General features: G+C 36.7%; 1 protein-coding gene across 4 annotated transcripts in view; it reads left to right on the forward strand.

The window, feature by feature from the left end:
• The window catches only part of LOC121731909 (RNA-binding protein Musashi homolog Rbp6), a 618,826-nt gene that overhangs the window by 315,514 nt on the left and 280,219 nt on the right, over positions 1 to 23,093 (forward strand). For all 4 annotated transcript variants that reach the window (XM_042121592.1, XM_042121594.1, XM_042121593.1 and 1 more), the window contains exon 5: positions 13,963 to 14,004. In XM_042121592.1, the coding sequence (XP_041977526.1) occupies positions 13,963 to 14,004 (42 nt within the window). The remainder of the gene's footprint in view (positions 1 to 13,962; positions 14,005 to 23,093) is intronic.

Below are 23,093 nucleotides of genomic sequence, written 5' to 3' on the forward strand. Positions count from 1 at the left end.
CATCCATATATAGTAGTATCAGATGGTCAAAAAGCAGCAAAAGTCGCGGGTAGTCCTCAAAATCGGTAGCAATTCTGGTGCTCTCTATTAAATTATTTAAATTAAATGGTAAAACAAGTTAATAGTGTCTTATAATGTGTTAAATCTATGCGGGACTCACCTGTGCTCAATCTCAAATAATAATCTCCTTTCTCTTAAACATATTTACAATTTCATCAATATCCACAAATATCAACACAATTTTTGGACACTTCTACAATCATGGATGTCAATAACCTGGAGTCTTTAAGCAGTTTCTTTGATTCCCGTATGAAGAAATATGAGGAGAAGTTGCAGAAGATTGCCGAGGGTTCTAAAACCAATCCAGAAATTGTGTCTCTATCTGATGACTTCAAGGAATTTAAAAACACTGTTTTGCAACTCTTATCAAGACTCAAGAATGATGTTGACTCTCTTACTCTGAAGCTTGACCGACATGAAACTATGATGCGCAGAAAGGTTCTTCTCTTTCATGGTATTCCGGAGAAGCAAAATGAAAAACCGTGTGAACTGATTCATCAAGTGTTCTCTGACAAGATGAAGCTCTGTGATATGAATACCGACTGCATTCAGGTTTGTCATCGTCTCGGATACTCAACATCTAAGGCGAGACCTATTTTAGTGCGGTTCAGAACATTTGAAAATAGGCAAATTGTGTGGGACTCTAAGACTGCATTGAAAGGCACTAATATCACCCTGTCAGAGTTTTTGACCAAAGAAAGACACAGGGTTTTTACTACAGCTCGCAAGCATTTTGGCGTCAAAAACTGTTGGTCGAGTGAAGGAAAAATTAACATCATCCTCCCAGATAAGAACCGCCGTAAAGTGGAGTCCTTCATATCCTTGGAAAAGCTTATGTCGCAGTTTCCAGTAAGTTGCGAGGAGGAAGCTCATGCGCAGGACCTACGATCTGGAAGAACCGTGAGACAAACACGGCGTCGCCATTAGTAAATAACCTTAAACTTTCCATGTCAAATAATTATTGCTCTTTCAATTTGTCTTATATTCACATGGCACTTTTTCTGTTTATATTTCACGATTTGTAGGTAAGTTCAAAATTATTTAAATTCAAAATTTACTGTTCTATTCCTCTTAATCAAAACTTGTCAAATCTCACAATGTTAGCGGTATGTTATTAACAAAATTTCAACACATGACACATCTGACATCTATCTCATATTTGAATAGTTGTATCATCTGACAGCGTCAGATAAATGTCAGTTGCGCTATGGCAGCTATTCTTCGTCTTCTCCTTCCACTGTTTTTTTTTTTTGTGTGTTTTGTAATTTGCCAAAGTGATATGTCATAAATTCATATTAATAATATTATGATTTTAAATTCATAGTTTGTCCGAGTGTTTCTTAAATAATTATTAATTATTTGAGTATAAATTGAGTACCTTGTGAGTTCATTGTAAGTCTTTGTTTGTGATTTTATAGTGTAGTTTTTTAGTCACAATATTATTAATCTTTATAAGTTATTATAATTATTTCATTCGTTTATTATATATAAATAATTAGTTATTATATATATTATTAATTACACAGGGTTTAGTATGGATGACTTCAACAGTAGTTTTTTCACGTGCTCCTCGTCGTCCAGTTTTAGAAGTGCAAACAGTTCATCACCTTCATTACCTCTTGTCTTGGGTGATCAACTCTCTAACATCTTTAGCAGTTACAATGTTAACTTGAACATAGCACACATTAACGCCCAAAGCATCCCCGGTCATTATCCTGATCTCCTTGCGTCCTTCAGCGCTGCTAATCTCGATGCCATCTTAATTTCGGAATCTTTCCTTAAGCCCTCCCTTCCATCCGTTCATTATTCTATTCCTGGATTTGTCCTAATTCGCAACGACAGAACTGGCAAAGGTGGTGGTGGTGTTGCCATATATCTCCGCGCTGGTATTGAATATAATATACTCAATATGTCTCCTTCTTCTTATTCAGAGCAAGCGGAATATCTGGCCATTGATATTGTCACACATCATACCAAATTGCTCCTGATTGCTTTATATAGTCCTAATTCCGGTATCGACTATTTTGACTCTCTTGACAATCTACTTACTAGTTTTCGTCTAAGTTATCAACACGTTGTAATTATGGGAGATTTTAACACCTGCCTTCTTAAGGATAACTATCGTTCACGTAAGTTGCTGTCGCTTTTAAATTCCTATAACCTTCATGTCCTTCCCTCTGATCCTACACATAATTCTCCTAATTGCACCCCCTCACTATTAGATCTCATGATCGTATCATCTCCCAATAATGTAGCCACTCATGGACAGCTCGACGCCCCTTTTTCCTACCATGACCTTGTTTTCCTGTCCTACAAAATTAGACCCCCTAAACGTAAATCCCAAACTATCCTTTCGCGCAGCTTTAATAATATTGATGTTCAAGCACTTGAGGAAGATGCCAAAAATCTAGACTGGACATCCGTACTCAATAGCATGAACATGGACGACAAAATTGCTAATTTTAATACTATTTTATTAAACCTTTACGATCGACATGCCCCTTTAAGAAGAATTAAAGTAAAATATAACCCGGCACCATGGCTTACAGATTCTATTAGGGAGCTTATGGCGGCACGTGATAAGGCCAAGAGGAATTTTAAGCTTTGTCCTAATGAAATAAATCATGCCAAGTTTAAGTTGTTGCGTAATCGCTGCAATCACACTTGTCGTGATGCCAAACGGCGTTACTTTTACTCCTCCTTACAGAACCGTAACACAGCAGATACATGGAAATTTCTCAAATCAGTTGGTATTGGCAAGTCTCCTGTTTCTGACTCAAATAATTATGATTTAAATGCCCTCAACAAACACTTTTCCCAACCTCCAATCTGTTTAAATAATACCCTAAAGCTTAATACCTTAAAATCCCTATCCAACCTACCCATCACTTGTCCGTCATTTACTTTTACCCCTTGCACTGAAGCGAAGGTCCGACTTGCAGTTCAATCAATCTCTTCAGAAGCAGCTGGCTGTGACATGGTGACTTCCAAGATGATTAAGATGATTCTCCCCTCCTTACTTCCTATTTTGACTCACATCCTTAATTTTTCTCTATTCTCTGGCTGTTTTCCTCGGGATTGGAAAAAAGCGAATGTCATTCCTCTACCAAAAGTTCCCAATCCCAATTCACTATCTTCCTTTCGTCCCATTTCTATACTACCGTTCCTATCTAAAGTTTTGGAGAACATCGCTCACCAGCAGCTCACTACTTTCCTGTTAGAAAACAACCAACTTAGCTCGATGCAGTCGGGGTTTCGTTCTGGACACAGCACCGTTTCCGCCCTCTTAAATATCACTGATGACATTCGGTGGGCCATGGAAAATAAATCCCTTACCGCCCTTGTACTTCTCGATTTTAGTAGTGCCTTTAATTCTATCGATTTTGATATTCTTCTCGGTATGTTACGGTCTCTAAATTTGTCCCCTTCCGTCCTGTCCTGGTTTAACTCCTATCTTAGGGGTCGGTCGCAGAGAGTTACGATCAACAATAATTACTCTGATTGGTCAGATCTCGTTGCGGGTGTCCCTCAAGGCGGAGTACTTTCCCCGCTTCTTTTTTCCATCTTCATAAACTTTATTGTAAAAATACTAGTGTGTAAATTCCATCTTTATGCAGATGATTTGCAAATATACCAGCATTTCACCATACCCAATGCAGCTTCCGCCATTGCTCTCATTAATGATGACCTTAGACGTATATGTGAATGGGCGCAGTCTTTTGGTCTACTCATAAATCCCACTAAAACTAAGGCACTGTTAATGGGCAGTAGGCGGATGCTAGCTCTGCTTGATAAAGCTACTCTTCCTCCAATTATATTGAACGGCACCACGATACCTTTCTCCGACACTGCTAAAAACCTAGGAGTTATTTTTGATGAACATCTGTCATGGAATTCCAATGTGAGCAACGTTAGTCGTAAAGTTTATCACACCTTGCATTCACTCAAATTGCTGCAAAAGTTTCTACCAACTCCTACTAAGATCTTATTAGCGCAGACCCTTATCCAACCCATTATCGATTATGCAGATGTTTGTTATTTAGACGCCAATGAAGATATTTTAAACAAGTTGGAGCGACTGCAAAATCTTTCGATACGTTTCATTTTTGGCCTTAAGAAGTATGATCACGTGTCCGAATTTAGAAAGCAATTGCAGTGGCTCCCTATTCGCTTGCGTAGAAATTATCGTATACTATGTTTCCTATTTAATATTTTATTTAGTCCTACATCCCCTTCCTATCTGAAAGAGCGCTTCTCCTTTCCTAACTTACAAAATCCGTCCTGTCGATCCTTTAGACGCACCCTTTTAGATATCCCTCCTCATCGTACTGACTTCTTTGCATACTCCTTCACTATTTATGCTGCTAAACTTTGGAATTCCTTGCCAAGTCAAATACGTGAAAGTAAAACTCTTGCACTTTTTAAGAGAAGACTGCATGAGCACTATTTAAGCTTCACCTAACAATGTCACCTCAATCAAACCCCTAAAATTTTATATAAGTAATATATATAATAATATATATTATATATTATATGTATATGTATATTTACATATTTGTGTATTTGTAAATTTTAAAATATTTGTTTCTATAATATTTTATTTATATATAAGTACTTAATATGTAAGTAGGTACGTAATTATAATTATAGATTAGTATTACATTTATATATTTATATTTTATTTTTATTTAATTTGTTATATGATAACAAATTATATAGTTTTCTGTTATTTTGCGTAGGTATTTATAATAATTGTTATTTTTATATAGACTCAATTGTTGTGTGCACTGATTTTTGTTACCTGTTTTCTAAATTTCCTGTAACAGGTCTACTGGAAGAGATTCCAATCGGAATAAGTAGTACCTTTGTACTGAAATGTATTTCTAATTTTAAGACTTTCACTGTAAACATTTTTTGTGTACATAAATTATTAAATAAATAAAAATAATAAATAAAATAATAAATTTTTAATACAAAACGTTAACAATATTCAAATCCATCTGCGTATAAAAAGACAAAGGACATCCAATCAAATAAGTCGGACTCCGGCACAGCATATCAAATACTTCGCATCCGTGTTTACGTTCAGCTGACAGCCGTATTCATTCTATGCACGAAAAGTTTGCCGGAGTCGTGTCAGTTGCGAACTTCCCTCGGACATCAGGAGCGGTAGATACAGTTACACAATAGAATAAAGTAGCATCCGAAGCTCGTTGGAGTTAATAAATAATACAGAAACTGAATGACATGCGCAGAGAGCAGTTCGGTGCGCCCTAAGTCTGTTTTGACTGCAAATATCTGCGCCGGATGTCTGTCCGTACTTTCAGACGTGGATCGTGACTACGCTCTAGATAAGCTATTATCGAAATTCAAAACCGTATTTGAACAATTCTAGCCAGCGCCATACTAAACGTTTGTTTTTGAAAGTTATGCTCCGCAATATAATTCTATAAACATTTTCGAAGTTATCTTATTCAGTTGCGGCGATGAATATACACTTTCTTGGTTATATTTTATACCATCGTTTGTATTCTTGTTTGTGGTATTTGGGTTCTTCGCCCTCGCTATCATTATTTTATGTAGGTAATTGACAAAAACGTAATTGTTATGACAAGAAAGTTCGAAAACGTTAATGCTAGGAATTTGACGTATAATCATTTTTAAACTTCGTTTACTTGTACTATTATCTATTCTGTGCTTCGTTGTAGAAATATTTTAAGTTTTCGCAAAGTATCGATCGCTAGCTCTCGATTCTAACTTATCTTTTGAATATATTTTACAATGAGTTGGCGAAAAGATATAAATATACAAAGATGTTTTACACTGCGCCGAATTATTAACTAAAGCCTAGGTAACTAACAATACCCCCATCATCCACTCCTGTCTTAATTTTTTTTATGAAATAAGGGGACAAACGAGCAAACGGGTAACCTGATGGAAAGCAACTTCCGTCACCCATGGACTCTCATCAGAAGAGCTGCAGGTGCAGCTTTATCGGCCTTTTAAGAAGGAATAGGGTAATAGGAGAGGGTAGGGAAGGTAATAGGAGAGGGTAGGTAATGGAAAAGGGTAGGGAATTGGGCCTCCGGTAAACTCACTCACCCGGCGAAACACAACGCAAGCGCTGTTTCACGCCGGTTTTCTGTGAGCCCGTGGTATTTCTCCGGTCAAGCCAGCCCATTCGTGCCGAAGCATGGTTCTCCCACGTTCAATTACCAATCTTCAAATATTGGACTACTATATAAATTACTCGAGTCTGATAGTATAAAATTGGCTTTCTAAAATTCTAATTACATTTAAACTTGAAGTACAATTTTAGCAATTCAAAACAAAGTCGATGTGATCCAGTCCAACGGTGCGTAACGCTCGTCTCGTGAGGGTCACCGTAACCGTCGCCACATTCAACAGCTTTCGGGTTTCCAAAGTCGCTAAGCTTCAACTTCCAACTCGATTCAGCCTGTCAGTTGTAATAAACTGCACCTAAGAGGATTAGCCGGCGAACCGAAATACAAGCGGCAGTAAAAGTACTCCGATGTTTAGTTAAAACGAATCCATTGGGTAAATATAAGTACGGCTAATAGACTAAGAGAAACAAATTAAGTCGTTAAGTATGTCTGTAAATACTCAGCGAACGTATTACGACGGAAGAGTGTGATGAATAAAACACACGTAAATACGAGGGCGGAGCCCCCGCTAAACACCGCATTAACGTCTAACGTTGTGCTGATGGATAAGATTACGTTTTCACTTTCGACAGCCGTATTTAGGCGAAAGTAATATCTTCCGAGAGTATACTTCGGCTGCACTTAGACGCGAGCCCGAGGCCTCCGAAAGTGTGTCGGTTCCCACGGCCGTCTATCTCCTATTACGCCGACGAGAAACTCATTTTTCTTTCAGAATTAAACAAGCGATAAAATTCATGCGACGTCGCATGAAAATGTGCGTTACCTGCCTTGCATATTTATGCGTTCCTCGGTAATGACGTTCGCCGAGCGTCGAACCGCCCAGCGAACTTTCATTACGGCTCGTCTCGGCGTTAAAACAGACCCTACTTTATGAAATCTGTGTCGAACGCCCGTCGATCGCTCCGCAGTTTGTACCTTAAGGTATTCCCGGCAATAAAATCCTCGAACAATTCCGGGCGGCCAGGAAGATTGTAGAGTATTTAATTAAGTAGACACGACAAAATATTATAGTTTAATAAAAATGTCCGCGTGCTATAAATGATTTTAACGAGCGTTTAAGTAGTGCTTTCGCTCGCGTTAAGTTCGTCTAAGAACGTCGCACCGAACGTTACCTCCGGCTTCTGCAATATCGTATACCGTATCTAGAGTGTGGAGGGTAAATATTGTTCCTAATTTAATTATAGTCGGTGTAAGTGCGCACGTGGGTGACGCGAGGGTCGGAGCCGCAAGTCGCGTTGCACATCAAATATTTCAGAGGAAATAGTCCGAATATACTCGCAATAGCTTGCCCTAATCTTGAGCCAGCTCGAGAGCTGCACCTGCAGCCAAATTCGTTCCAATTAGAAGGAATTAGAGTTCGCGGAGCTGACTGAGCAGCAAATGATGCGGTCCCACTTGACGCGCGCGACACTTACCCCGTCTGCACGTAAATAAATTTAGTTACCACCTGCATAAGTGTATCTCATTAAACATTCTTGTCTTTATACGTTTTAAATTAAATTCCTATTTTTCCCTTCGCTGTTTACTTGGAGGTCGTAAATTAGATACACAAGAAGCTCTTTAATTGCTGCAGCTTCATTGTTATACTTTTAAATTTTCAGTCCAAACATGCCTTATTTTCCAAACATAACTTGTTTTTTCGTTGATACATGAATTATCTTATGACCTACTCGACTATGCAATATGCATAGCTTAGGTATTACTAGGCATTGTAATCCGTGAATATTATAGCTGCTTAGTATATCAAGTGGCATATCAGTACATCATCGAATCTATCCGCACCGTGTTCGAATGTGCAGCGACACCGGACCGATAGCCCGATAGTAATCCAGCTCACGTTACAATGGGTGTTATCGCACTTCGGTACTACAACTGTACTGGTATGTACGAATGTATTCAACTTTCCTGTGATTCGAATCAGGAAACTCTCTTGCTAGGAAAGTTCATTGATTTGAATCAGACTAATATTATTAAGTTTGTGTGTTTATTACTTCTTACATAGCTACCAAACGGTTTTGCATTATATTTGGCATAGTAGTTAAGGCATTGAGTACTTCTTGTTTCGGAAACTAATATTTTTTTGTAAGACACTATAATACTATTGATTACAGTAGTATTACAGTGTAGGGAGCTAGGTTAAAGCTAGTGGAACGTAATAAAAAGGATGATTAATAATATTATCATATTCATCATCACTTGCTAGATTTTTCAATCTTCATAATAATATAACTACTATACTATGACCACTTAAAGCGTGACTCTCTTAGCATACTCGTAGCATACATTTAGTATGCTACGAAGGTCGCGCTTAAACTGGTCGCACTATAGGTTTAGTGTGAAGAAGAATAATAATTTAAAGAATAGCTAGTAACTTCAACGGAGATTAAAATATACCTACGAACAACGTAAAATTATGAATCGAAAAACTAATAAAATAAATCCTACCTTCGATACGCTGCGAAAAAAATGAAAATTACAAATTGTACGTCAGTCTAAATTTGGCAAGGTACTACAGTATGCGGATTATCTCAAATCGAATGGCAAATACTAGGGGAGAATAGTTAGCAATACGTTTTCCAGTTAAAATAAATGCTGTATCAATTTTCTCTATATTTCCATTGTTGGAATTCGATAAAAATAATTAGTTTTTGTCCGTCTAGAGTCTGATGTTGTCGTTTGGATTAGTAGGATTAATTTATACTCTTTACAAAGAAACAGGGACTGAAAGTTATTACGTATTTTTATGATGGGAAATTTTAATACATACATTAACAGTAGTCTGTTATTATAATAACTAGCTATTTGACTGAGCTTTGCTCGGTATTCGATAAAACACGAATAAAATGACATTTTCTAAAAATGATTCCTAGCTAGATCGATTTATCGCCCCCGAAACCCCCTATATACTAAATTTCATGAAAATAGTTGGGGCTGATTCCGAGATTCCAAATAATATATAGGTTTATATATTATACAAGAATTGCTCGTTTAAAGATATAAGATAATTCTCCACAAATTACAAGAATAAAAGGTACTTAAAAACTAATTGTTTACAAAATATAAACAATATTATTATACCTCTACATATTTCATTTGCATCGGATAGGTTGCGAAAACAAGCGACCCATTATGATGAGATTCGGCACAGAATAGGTTAAACCACGGTTGCAAAAAATTTTGTATTCCTGTGGAAATCTAAACATTGCAGAAGGAATTTTTCTGTTTGGAATTAAGCATTGTATTTTCAATCTATTTAATGTGAACAATGAACTTATTTTTCAATTTCTATGTTTTTCCCTAATATCCTACATAGTCATCCGCCCAAGATAATAACATTATTGTACCAAAGCTCTTAGTAAATAAAGTAAGCGTGCTCGAACAAACATCGCAGCTTAAAACTACATAAAGCTTCGTGCTATTTTTCAACCAGAAGTGATATCCCACTAATGTGCTTTCTCCTGTAATCTTTTCTTGCGATGACACGCTCGAATTTGTAACGGTCTTCGCCATTATATGTTCTAGCTCCACGGATTAGGGTGTATTTTTCATCGCGCATTCAGCTTCGACTTAGGCTAATTTGAAATTTAAATGGCGATGTCAATCTTTATCGTAAGGGAAGTCGAAGGGGAGAGGCGAGGGCGCGGCGCTGCGTCGATTGTAATCACGCTAATGGCCCCGTATCAAAACGTCACATTCATATCGTATCGATGTTTCGATGTCAATTTTGCGGTGGTGTCACTTTTTGCCGTTTTGGCTGCACAAATCTGACGTTTGTGGTATTTTTTTAAAATGGAATTGATGCGAATTCCATACCAATTGTTTATTATGCATACAAATTTTATTACCTGCTGATCATGTTGGATCCATAAAGTTAATATACCTAGCGGAATAGAGCAATAATCTGGAGCTGTCAAACGAAACCGAAATTGGTTTACATCTGTGTAACAAATTATGTGTACGTATACACTTACACAAGCATGACTGGACATGAATTCTATGAGATTAAATTGTCAACGTGCCGATAAGTGCCAACTGGACATCAAATAAAGAGTTCTGCTGTCATATATCACACATCTCTTTTTACCACGCAGTGTTACTGATAGTGACAACTCGCTTGCTCAGGCCTTTGTTTCTCTATTACGCAAGGTAAATCAACTTTATGGTTGGATCATCAGTACTACTGGCTTTTAAGACATCATTGTATATTGCGCACACACTTTATCACTATAAAATTACTTATATCTATGTATCTGTAACTGATTGATTTGAAACCGGCCATGGTAACCAAAATTAGTTTTCAGCTTAAAGTTTATTACGATTTTGGGGTTCATGTTACTATCGCGCAACCATCCGAAATCATTTTCGATGGTATAAAAACTTCAAGCAACAATGTTACGCACAAAAAGTTAGGCTCCCCTTAAAAATACAATTAAATTTAATGAAATAGCTATTAGAAAATGGCTTCGGCGATTCGAGTTTTATTGCAAACATTTCCAAAGATATTAGGAAGCGTACCCATTTATTTATCAGAAAAACTTAATAAGATTGTTTAAAGCCGGGGTCGTTATTACGAAACTTCTTAAAGTATTTTAAAATAAAAACGAGCGGAATCACGAATTGAGCAGTCTCTCGCCGCTTCGTTTTATTTTTCTATCGGTACAGGCTGCTAGCCACTGACTGCGATCGTTTCCATTAAAATAACTCGTTAAAATTTATCATCGAACCCGCTTAATCGCTTTAACGCCACCATCTGGGGTTTTATGATTTTTCTGCTGGCTGTACACTTGGCGGTTTTTTTACATCCAAATGATGCGGTTATGATCATGATTTATTTTGTTTTTTTTTCAATTTGACGTGAATGACAAAGAAGTTCCTTCGTATAGCTGCAGCAACAATCGTAGCGCTATTTTAGTCTATGTGTGATTATTATTATTATTAGGCTATTACTTATTACACTAGGGCTACACCGCTAGGATCCGGGTACGAGTCAACTCTGAGATACATGTCACTTCATCTCTTTCACGCATATGAAGAGCGAAGGGATATCATGATATTCAACCGAGGAACCTTTAATCCAAATCACCGCAAGTAAACCTTTATAGTGTGAGCGGCCCATTAGATGAAACACGCCACAGGAAAACCTTAACAAGGAGAAGCTTACGTACCTAATTATTAAAGTAAAAATGACTCCAGCAAGAGAATCCAATTTAACAAATTTCCTGTAGATTTTCTTCATCAAGTTGCTGCGGCGCACTCAAAAGATAATTAAATAATTAAAAATGTATGAATGACGCTGTAAAACCGTTTCTCTGATATTGTAATAATGCAGTACTCTAGGGCGGGATCCTGTTAATTATTCTCTTACGCCTGCCTCATGATAGCACTGACACAATCTACAACGGTACATACATAGCTACAAGGATTTTTGGTAGTTACTCGGATGGTTTTCAGGGGGACGAATAATAATAATAATAGCTCCCACACCGGTTTCGGTGACGGTGGCCGGTTTCATTGAAACCAGGCCAGCTACGCAGGAGTAATGTTATAGTGCCCAAGTGTGTGCGCAGTACACAAGAGCACTCTCTGTTCCTTTACTCTCATAACCCAGTGGGACGGCAGACCGACACGACCGGCGAGAGATCAGGCGCAGGACCGACTTTTTACATGCCCATCCGACGCATGGATCATCTTACTTGTCAGACAATCAGGTGATCAGCCTGCATTGTCCTAACCAAACTTGTTTCCAACGCGGGAATCGAACCCACGACCTCCGAGTCAAGAGCCGCGCTCTGTACCACTAGACCACGGAGGCGATAGAGAGCGAGAGGGGGACGAATGATGACAATCTAAATGATACTTTACCTTTAATTACCACCTATATTGGGTACATAGGTACTTGGATAAAATAAACAAAAAGGAAGAGAGGTAGATAGAAATATAAAACAGAGTTCAAACTGGTATCTCCCAATTAACACTTTATGTAAGGTGATAATTTAATAAATAGCAAAAAAAGGATATGGGCGCAGAGCCCATAGGCGGCCCCAAGTTAAATAAAAAAAAGGTAATAATTTAAATAACACGAAATTCCGGTGACACTGTGCTATTATCAGTCATAATATTATTGCAATAGAGCGTCCGTAGCCTAATGGTCTACCCATTTTTTGATTCGCACTCTTAGAGGGTCCAGGTTCGAACCCTGGTGGAGGCGTGTTCTGCGTGGCATGAGACATATTCTGATCTCGTGAGGAAACCCGCACATAGTTGGTCCCAGACGTATTGACTAGTTCTTTCCTCTGAACTAGGCTGACTATGATGCAAGAATGCCGTATGCGCTTGGGCAACCATACAGACATTTAAAAATCTTGTCCCAGGCACTACACTATTTGAGGAGTGGTTACTTCGCTCTGAAAAATACTGTATTATAAATCGTCCATAATGGATGTAAAGGCCTAGTTTTTTTATTGCAATATTTTTGATTAACAGGTGTTGAATGTTCAATAGACGTTCTATACTTCATGTATCATGTTACATGTAATAAATCTAATTTGTAGGCCATGATTACCTTCTGCATAAACTTACAAACTAACATTAATCATCCTTATCACCGTCTTCATAGATAAAACCGTAATGTGTGCAAATATTAGCGAGGTTCCTCAATGTTCACTTTAATAATTATACGCGCTTAAATTACATTCTAATTATATACAGCTGCATAAAGGTGTTAAATTAAATTTTGATATTGATATTGTACTTGTGTAGTTACAATATCAATATTTATAGGAACTTTTTAAATGGTGTTGTGTATTTTAGGGAAGAATAAGATTGACTAAGACGGAGTAAGAGATGTTCATCATAATCAGTTCAGCTGTTTTATAGCTTCAAGATGTAAAATACCTACCTACATAGATATATTACTTATGTTGCTTTATTAATGTATGAGTAGATACTACGTTAATGTTGTTTTTTTATAATAATTACAGGACTAAGTTACAAAAACCTTATCATTTTAAGATAATAGCATTAACTTTCGAGCATCAAATTCAATTTCCATTCAAAAAGCGTTAGAATAAAACGCATTATGGTAATTTAACATCGCGACATCGAAAAAGACCAACGGGAGTCGAAATGAAACGTTTTACCTCCGAAATGTCAAAGGTACTTTCGGGTTTATATTTTGCGTTTATAACGGTCAGCGGCGCGGCGAGATACGAGAAAAAAGTGGACGCCGCCGGGAGAAAATCTGAGGGCTTAAACAGTGCCACGTATGAAATAGTGCGGCTCGGTTACATGAAAAAGACGAGAGGAGAAATCGAGTGACAGGACCACAGCGGAGGATTTTCAGTCCGATGCTTTTTTGCAGGCGGGATTTTAGAGCGGGCCGAATTTATAGCTCCGTCCCGCTCTGCGGCCCATGATTAGTTGGGGGCGGGCTTGAGTGATTTTTTTCGTGGCCGAGTCATTAACTTAAAATAAGCTATCCGGTTTCTTAGTATAATGTTTCCTCGTTTTAGGAAACACTCTTTCATAAAATGTAAAATTCTGATGCTATCCGTGTTTTTGATGAAATATTGAAAGCGGAGAGTTGCAAGTGTGTTTGCCAGTTATTACAATATATAATATTAACTCACTTTTAACTTTGTTAAATACACCAACCAAAGTACATTTAAATATTTTATAGTAAATTATTTCATTTCTAATCTCGTTAATTTTGTTTCAGATTGATCCAAAAGTGGCCTTTCCCAGAAGAGCACATCCAAAGGTAAGCTAAAGTTTATATCCACAAATAACTCTGATTTACTTAGGTAATTCAAATATTATGTAACCACACTTCAGCGCAGGACTTACGACGCGACGCCCATACAAACTCCTCTTGTTTATTTCCAAACATTTACACAAAATATTATTTTAGGCTGGACATAACTCTCCCGCCATTAAGATGTTGCCTCACGATGCATAAATAACGGAGGGTTAATGATTTAGTATGCGGCCTGTGCTCTCAGCCCGGTGATACTTTGACTTGATTGAATCTAGTTACAACATTATAATACCGTTTTTTAAAGGATTTTGATAAAGATAATATGTCAGTAAACGAAGAGGTTACCATGAAATTTTAGGCACCAAAAGTGTATTTCAAGACTACGTCATTTGTATAAACCATATTCTTTTATTGAAATCAGAGCGTTACCTAAACACTTGATATAAAGCTACTTAAGGCCTGTTTCACTACTTTCTGGTAAAGTGCCGAATAGGCTATTCACAACTTTTTTGACAGATTCTCCATACTTCATGTGTCAAGTTAAGTGGTGGATAGCCTATTGTATATATATTTTTTTCTTTATGAAATAAGGGAGCAAACGAGCAAACGGGTCACCTGATGGAAAGCAACTTCCGTCACCCATGGACACTCGCAGCATCAGAAGAGCTGCAGGTACGTTGCCGTCCTTTTAAGGGGTAATAGGGGAGGGTAGGGAAGGGAATATGGGAGGGTACGGAAGGTAATAGGGGGGGGTTCGGAAGGAAATAGGGAAGGGTAGGGAAGGGAAAAGGGTAGGGGATTGGGCCTCCGGTAAACTCACTCACTAGGCGAAACACAGCGGAAGCCCTGTTTCACGCCGGTTTTCTGTGAGGACGTGGTATTTCTCCGGTCGAGCCGGCCCATTCGTGCCGAAGCATGGCTATCCCACTTCAATATGTATATAATATGTGTATAAGTGCCAGCCGGCACTTATCAGGAAGTGGTGAAACAGGCCCTTAATAAAATTATTTCATCCTGCTCTCTCAGCAAAAAAGAAAATAATAAGATATGTCAACCTAATTATAAGAAGCAACTCATTTTATTTTCTTCGTTTAGTCCCTACGTTTTTCTTTCTTTACTTTGAAGGCGTTAATGAAAAAATATGGTTAAATCCTAAAAATTACGTCGGACGGAAGTAAAGCAGCCGACTCTTAAACTATGAAATTAAAGTTAATAAGATTCAGATTTTATATTCATTTTATACGTAGAATAACGGCTTCTCTGGATTTAAATTAAATATTCCTTGTCACTGCTAACGCTTTTAAAGTTAAAATATATGTACTTTTTTATAGTGTGGTAATATTAAAGTTTATTGTAAGTTTATGTTGAATAATATATTATAGTTACTGACTACGTTACAATCCATACTAATATTATAAATGCGAAAGTGTGTCTATCTGTCTATCTGTTACCTCTTCACGCCCAAATCGCTGATCCGATTTTGCTGAAATTTAGCATGGAGATACTTTGAGTCCCGGGAAAGGACATATAATACTTTTTGTCCTGGAAAAATGTATGGTTCCCGCGCGATAAACGAGTTTTGGCGTAACGGAGTTGCGGGCGTTATCTAGTATTTCATAAAAATTGCTGAATTGTATACTCGGGCAAATATGAGGTAAATTAAAAATATGATGTAATATACTCTTTAGTCGGCTCAAAAACATTTTAACAAAAAGAAACATGATGTAGTGGGAAATATTATATTACGATAGTGCAAAGTTGTATTTTTTTACGTATAGCAGCTACAAAACCCTTTACATTTTTTAGAAAACATGTAATATCGTAGCCAACGTTAATAAGTATCAATTTTCAGGTACCGCTGGCAAATTGGTTGTTCCCAGCAGAAAGTGCATAATTTCCGTTCCAGACAATTATATTTCACGTATTTCCTCTGCACCAGGTATTAGGGTGCGCCCTCCTGCAGCTATCGAAGCGTTTGTCCAAATACAATTATGGTACATGCGCCTTATACGTACTCTGAAAAAAATGTTCTAAAATTTCCGTTTTCATGTAACCGTAGACTAAAATTTTACGCGTAAAGAAAAAAGTAGAGGTTGCTATTGGAGGAGCATAAAACTTAAATTTTGATGTATGTAAATACTCACAAAAATAACGGTTATAATAATTAGTATTATTAGTTAAAAATGGCTTCATTTACCAACGTCTTGGCAACTATCTAGCTCATAGAAACATATTACAGTACATAGTTAATACTTAGGCTGCCTTAAGGGGGCGAATAAACCAAAATTTTTATATTTGAAAATAAGCTCCGAATTGTTTCATTTTCTATAATTAGATACTACATTATCTTTCCAAGAATTCGATCTAAGCAAAAACAAGATATCTTAAAATTTTCTCAATAGAAAAAAATCACAACGATGCATCTAATTTTCACGAATTTTTCATTTATTGCCATAACCGAGCATTGAACTAAGTTAATATTTTAACACATTGTATAAAATTCTATCATTGAAAAACTAACCAAGCGGATTTTTAAAATGTTGTATTTTTATCGAGTTATCGAGAATAAACTAATTTGGCGATGAATCCGCGTCGTCCTTTTTCACCTAGCATAGACAATGACGGGCGTGAGTGTGATGGGAGAAGGAAGATGTTTGATTTTTTGGGTTAGTCGCTCTCTTAACATTAAGTCGCGAGTAGTGCGGCAGCCCCGCGACTTTTATACTAAAACGAGCCGCATTACTTGCGACATAATGTGAAGGCAGTATTACAGTAGTAAAATTAAATTCCACTGAACTTAAAAGCGGTTATTTTTAAGATTATAATCGGCTACTGGCTCTGTGAATTTAAACTAGCAGGTATCAGTGTGGCGGCCGCATTTAATGTAAATTGGTTTCTGACGCGCTGCTTCGTCCGCATAGATGATTTTAGGGTTCCCTGCTCAGCGGGGCTAAAATGGTCGCTTTAAAGAATCATGATATGAATCATAACATGATTCATTTTTCTAAAATCACAAAATGCAACTCTGCTTGCAATTCATTTCTGTATTTTTGTACTGATTTGACATTTATCAGTTTGACAGTTTTGACAATTCATTTGCTGAATTGATTAAGAGGAATTGCTAAATATGACCATTTTAGCCCCACAGGTTTTTAAATACCAATTACCCCTTTAAAGTAGCCACTATATATACTTTAAAGTGGTTTTGAGGTAATTGTTTGTTATTAACATCAATTATTCGTTTTTAACAATTTTTCTTTCTCTCATATTTTTGTGTAGTTATTTAAAAATCGAATGGAAATATTCAACTAACTTAATGTTATCAATGTAAAAGAGAATCGGTCTGTTGTTGTCTGTCTGTCTTTTACATGTTCACGCTGAAATCACATCTGGTTTTGATGAAACTTGATGTAGAGTTACCTAGAGTCACGGGAAAAGCATAATAGTTTTATCCTAGAAAATATCCGGTTCCCGAACGAATGACGGCTTTGGGTGCAACAAAACTATAGTTTACATCTAGTTCAACAACAATTTTTTAAGTGGCTAATTAATTTCAATAATTATAAATTGCTTTTTAAAGTTATCCATTTTGATATTATTGTTTCAAATAATATCTCAATTAGGTATAATTATAGTGAGAACGTTTCTTAATATAAAATTTACGAGCACTTTTATTTGGACATTAAACATGATGGATCGTTTTAAACCGTGACGTACGATATTACTATCCCGTAGGCTTATTACGTATGGCGATGGCTTATTCACTATTATTTTAAACTAGGTAACACCCGCAACAAAACTCGTATATCACGCGGTAACCGTACATTTTTCCGGTACAAAAAGTATTCTTTGTCCTTCCCAGGTCTTAAAGTATCTCCATGCCACATTTCAGCCAAATCGGCTCATCGGTTTGGGCGTGAAGAGTTAACAGACAGACAGACACCCTTTCGCATTTATAATATTAGTACCTTGGTATAGTACCATAATTAATATTAATTTGTATTGAACAAGCTTCGGCCGTCGATATTGCTGGGCTGGTTTTTATGAAACAAATACACAACACACGACGTTCTAAAAGTGTTAACTTTGTTAACCTACTTAGAAATAAATATTTTTCATTTCTTTTCAATTATGATAATAACATGGACTTATTAAGCTACGAGTGTACTTTTTAGCGGAACTAAACTTAGAGATTCTGAGGAATATTTTCTCCGTATATAATTGTGGAATGATATTTACATATTTTTTTTTTACAATTATCTTGTACTTAACTTACTTTAAATACATCTACTAAAAGGTCCGTAACTTTTAAGGTTAATGATGAATAAATCCTAGCTTATTATTCCATTATGGTAAGCAATCTATCGCGGAGTTGATTGCTATTTTTACCTAATAAGACTACAGCTATGCGTGGTCAAAGGGGATGCCAGCTATGCGAATTACATGAATATATTAAGGCACTGCCCGATACGTGTATAATACGAATAAATTTGGAGCATGCTCCTCATAGTATCTAATATCAAATAGCAGCTATGTAAATTCAGGCATTCTATTGACGTATCGATTATGTCGGACTGCAATTCGTCTAGTGGCTATTCCGTATTGAATTAACGCTGTAATTTAAACTTAGAATGCATCTAATAAACACCTGCTGAATTTTCATGAACTCCTAGTGCGTTAACAAATTTTATTATACATATTATTTTGTACCTACCACATGTATCTATAGATAAAGAACAACGGGCATTTTTGTATGGAAGCTGTACCCAAGTTGTAGCATATCCAAACGTGTTATATAAAAGCGCTCTAAAATCCTGTATTATTGCACCATTCGTTAGTATTGCTTATTATGAACAATTTCTCCAAAGTTATAATATACGATAAAATCCAGAAAAGGTTTAATTTTTAAGCAACTTGTTGCTTTCTCATTCATTTTTTTAAAATATGAAACAATATTAAACTAAAATTCAACACTTTCCTCAAGTTTCCATATCCGATAACATTTCTTACCAGCAACACTAAATTGATGCAATAATACGGGCTGTTTTTTTTTTTTTTTGCGATTTTTTCTTACCTTCTACCCTCGTTAACTTCTTTCTCCCCCCATGGCTTAGAGATTTTTCGTCATACAATAAAATGTTTAACTTTTCAAGCCCTTTCATTTGGTATATGTTTCAAAGTGCTTTATGAGTGGGTACGAAATATCCCTCCTTCTTAATTGTAACTGTAAAAAAAATCTGGTTAATTGTAGAATCCAGAAATCTAAGTACCTAAATTAATCATGCACATTTATTTTAATAACATGTCTACGTTCTTTAACGTTTTATATTTCACCAAAGTATATGAAATCAAAATACAATTATTACAGACCAATCTAAGTACGTTCGTTCGGAATCGGAAAAAGTTGATAGTCGGGACTTACAGTTCTTATCCGCACGACAGAGTACTCATCTGGGATAAAGTGGGAGAATCGTTCAACGTCAGTGGCGGCCACTCAATAGTACGATTGACAATCTGCCCCCGCCGGACAATTACGCACAGATTTCTTTTGCCCCGACAAAAGTCTATAGAAGGTCTAAACAATGACATTCTCGATTGAGCTTAATTATTGAGGGTATCTATTCATTATACTGACTGGCGCACTCGGAAACGAAAATTTCCGATTAATAATTGCTGTAATTAAATATAAGCACGATAATTACTGTAATTAAATGAAGGTTTTGACATAAACTATACATTAGGGTTTATTTCAAAATTTATAGAGGAAGATAGAAGTATGAAGAATACTAGTTTTTATGTGGACGCGTCGTCAGATTAAGTTTTTATAGCTTACAACAAAATACATTTCACTTTTTCTATCGCATCAAAAGTTAACAGAAATAAGGGGAGAAAGGAAATTATCTACCGAATTTCATAATAAAAGACTGCAAAAACTCAATTTAATGTTGTAATATGTTGATTACTTATCGACGCCACCGTTTCCTCGCCTTAACAAACAATGGAGCGGGGAACCCCCGGAGGACGCCCGAGAACAAAACAAACGAATTTTTAATATCGCCTTTATCGATAATTGAGACTCTCGCAAAAACCCCTTATTTTCAAAACTTTAAGACTGAAAGATCGCGAAGAAAATGGAATCGAGAAAAAACTTTTTTCATCTTCTTTGTTTAACTTGACATTGACAGTAAACTTTTTTATTTTCGCAGTGGATCTATTTAATTTAGCATCAATTCACGGGAATCTAATTGTTTGACATCTGGCAGAGGGCGCCACCGAGATTGAATAATTTGAAATTTCCGTTTTAATATAAGGAATAGCGCCGTCGCGAGACATAATCTCGGATCGGTGTATCTCTTTGTTTTGCTCGTGATTTACTTTTAATTCTGGTTGCCTATGTGCGCGAACAAAGGCTATATGTCATAGAGACGGAGTTAATTGACGCGGTTTCCGCACCGGCGCGGCGGAAAGAAGACGTCAGCGTTTCCTCCGCTTACATATTTATATGGATCGCGACTCTTTCGGAATGTAATAAACATTTTTAAAATTTATAGCACGAAGGAATCTAGATTTTAATGTTATTATTATAAGTGCCTTTTTGCACTTAATACGTAAATTAATTATTGTTTTGAGACAATGTTTATTTTAAGATACCGTTGTCGAACATGAACTTGTCATGCCTAAATTAGAAAAAAGGTATTATGATAACAAAAAAAAACTATATTAAATGTTTTTAATTCATAATGGACAGTGGGACACAGTGGGCCGATAATAATAATAATAATTTGTCATATTATGTTTTATTCTAGAACAACACAGTGCCTGATCATATTGCACTTCAAGAAATATAACGCAACAATGTTACCAGGTTAATCAAAACGACAAAGTCGAATAAACATTTTACAATACCAGTGATATAAAGGGTTATAATAGAATAGGAGCAGAAGGTGAAGTTTTTATTGTACTGCACGAAACGGTTCGCGTGATCGATCGTAAGGAAACTAGGATATCTATAAATAAAATAAATCAATCATACACGCTTTAGGTTCCACCCTACTGCATTGTGAAAAGGGTTGAACGAAACACATTGTTGTCTCTTAAGAAACCGCCAGCGGCAATGTAATCACTAGGAAACCAGATATTTTCAGGACATAAGAAAAGATATTATAGGTACAAAGACTTTACTCGCTTTTTGAGTTCCGATTTGGACAATTTTATTTACTTAGGTACTTGGTAAGTGAATGTATGTTACATTTCTTTTTATAAATATTTTTAACTTCATTGTCTGAATTGTTTTTTTTTTCAGAAATTTAAAATCGCTGTCTATAAATGCGCAGGCGCAGTGATGAGAAGTTTCTACTGAAATGACGTGAAATGACGTTGTTAGAGCATGAAGCGACATTCTCGTCTCATTATTTGAGTCTCAAAACGGTTTCGTGGTACGGCCCCAGGATCGTGGCCTCGCTCTAACAATGAGCTGATCATGCAATTTTACTGCTCGCACATCAAGTTAAAGACCCAGTTGAAAAGTCAAAGGTATTAGAATGAGACTATTATGATAACTCAAACTCTGAGTTAGGATTTAATTAAAAAGCGGTAATCGAGCCATAACTGAAATCGGTGGCATTCGTAATCAGCGTGGCGTGAGTTTATACTTTAATGGAGTTCGCTGAAGTTGTTCCAACTCTCCTTACGGGCAAGATATTTGTGTAAAAACCCGCTACCTACCGCAGCGAGTGTAGTTGGCAAAGTATGGCATGGCGTGGCGGGCCCAGTCGGCGCGATTTAACGTGTTCCATTAAACGTTTTGTCGGTGTAATCGCAAGTAATTTAAGCGAAGAGAGCCCGGCTTCCGACTTCCTAAGTATTTTGTGTTTTCTTTTTTAATTACTTCGTTTTAACTTTGTTCGACTTTTAAAGTTGACTGACAGCCAAATAACAAAGTTCCTGCAACTATTTAGGGTGGTTTAATGAAAACGTAAGTAACACTCGAGTGCACATTTGCACTTATATAAATTAAAATGGTTTATAACTTTCGAGTTTCCCTCAACTTTGGTCACGATTTGTATCGTTTTTGGTGTAATTTAATTTTTGCATATTTTAGTATATTTGGAATTGTTTTGTTGATGGTGATTCGTTTAAAATAATACAATGAGGTTGCACATTGCTGAAAGCATAAGTAAGGCCCAATTCGTTTGAGATGTATCAGTGTCAGCCTGGGTGATTGACAGTGAGAAAATCATTTCCATCCTTTTATTACTTTTAACTATCCGCCTGCTACCTTAGGTCTCATGGTAGCAGGTTTCCTAGACTTATTACGTATATTTATATATTACAAAAACCTATGGTTAGGGCTAGAGGGCTGTAGGGCATTAGGGTGGGAGGCGTTAGGGATCCAAGTGCTAGGGTACAGCCCTCCCCCATAGTAATGTAAAACCTTATCCTGGGTTTTACAGGTACGATTGGCTTTCCACCTATGTAACGCTTAATTCTTGTTCCTTTTTACATTTTAGTGTCAATATCTGAGATTCAAGATTCATTTGCAACAAATCATTGTACTCGTACATCATTAGCGTTTACACGTCGCTCAAACTCAACGTACATTTCGTAGCGTTCCTTCGCTAAAACATTTCGTGTTCGTGTGCCTGCGATAAAACGCAGCTAAGTCCGATGTAGGGTCGTTAATTAAAGGTAAAGTACGACATATAACATAGCCGTGAATAATGCCGCCGTCGGCTGCAGCTTCAGTGCGGTCGCGGGACTTATGCGCCGCTGGACGGTAGTTATGAGCTCCGACCTGCCCGTTACTCACCCCAACATCTGTTCCATCATTCTTCGAGTGTTACCTTTGTTACGTCATATTACGTATTAATGTGTGCATTTGGTTCTGTTACTATGAAAACAATTGAAAATTGGGAGTCGAATTTTCGATACATCTTTGTTACGTGTTCTGTTACTATGGAAATCATTGAAAATCTACTTCGGAGTTTATCCTATGTTTTCGCTCAAAGATGTTGTGTTATATGCATCTTTATTTTGAATCACGCGCGTCCAGCAAAAATATAATTTGTACGCGTTTAAAGGGGTTCATCTTA

Source organism: Aricia agestis, chromosome 11 (genome assembly GCF_905147365.1).
Source record: "Aricia agestis chromosome 11, ilAriAges1.1, whole genome shotgun sequence".
Taxonomy (NCBI): domain Eukaryota; kingdom Metazoa; phylum Arthropoda; class Insecta; order Lepidoptera; family Lycaenidae; genus Aricia; species Aricia agestis.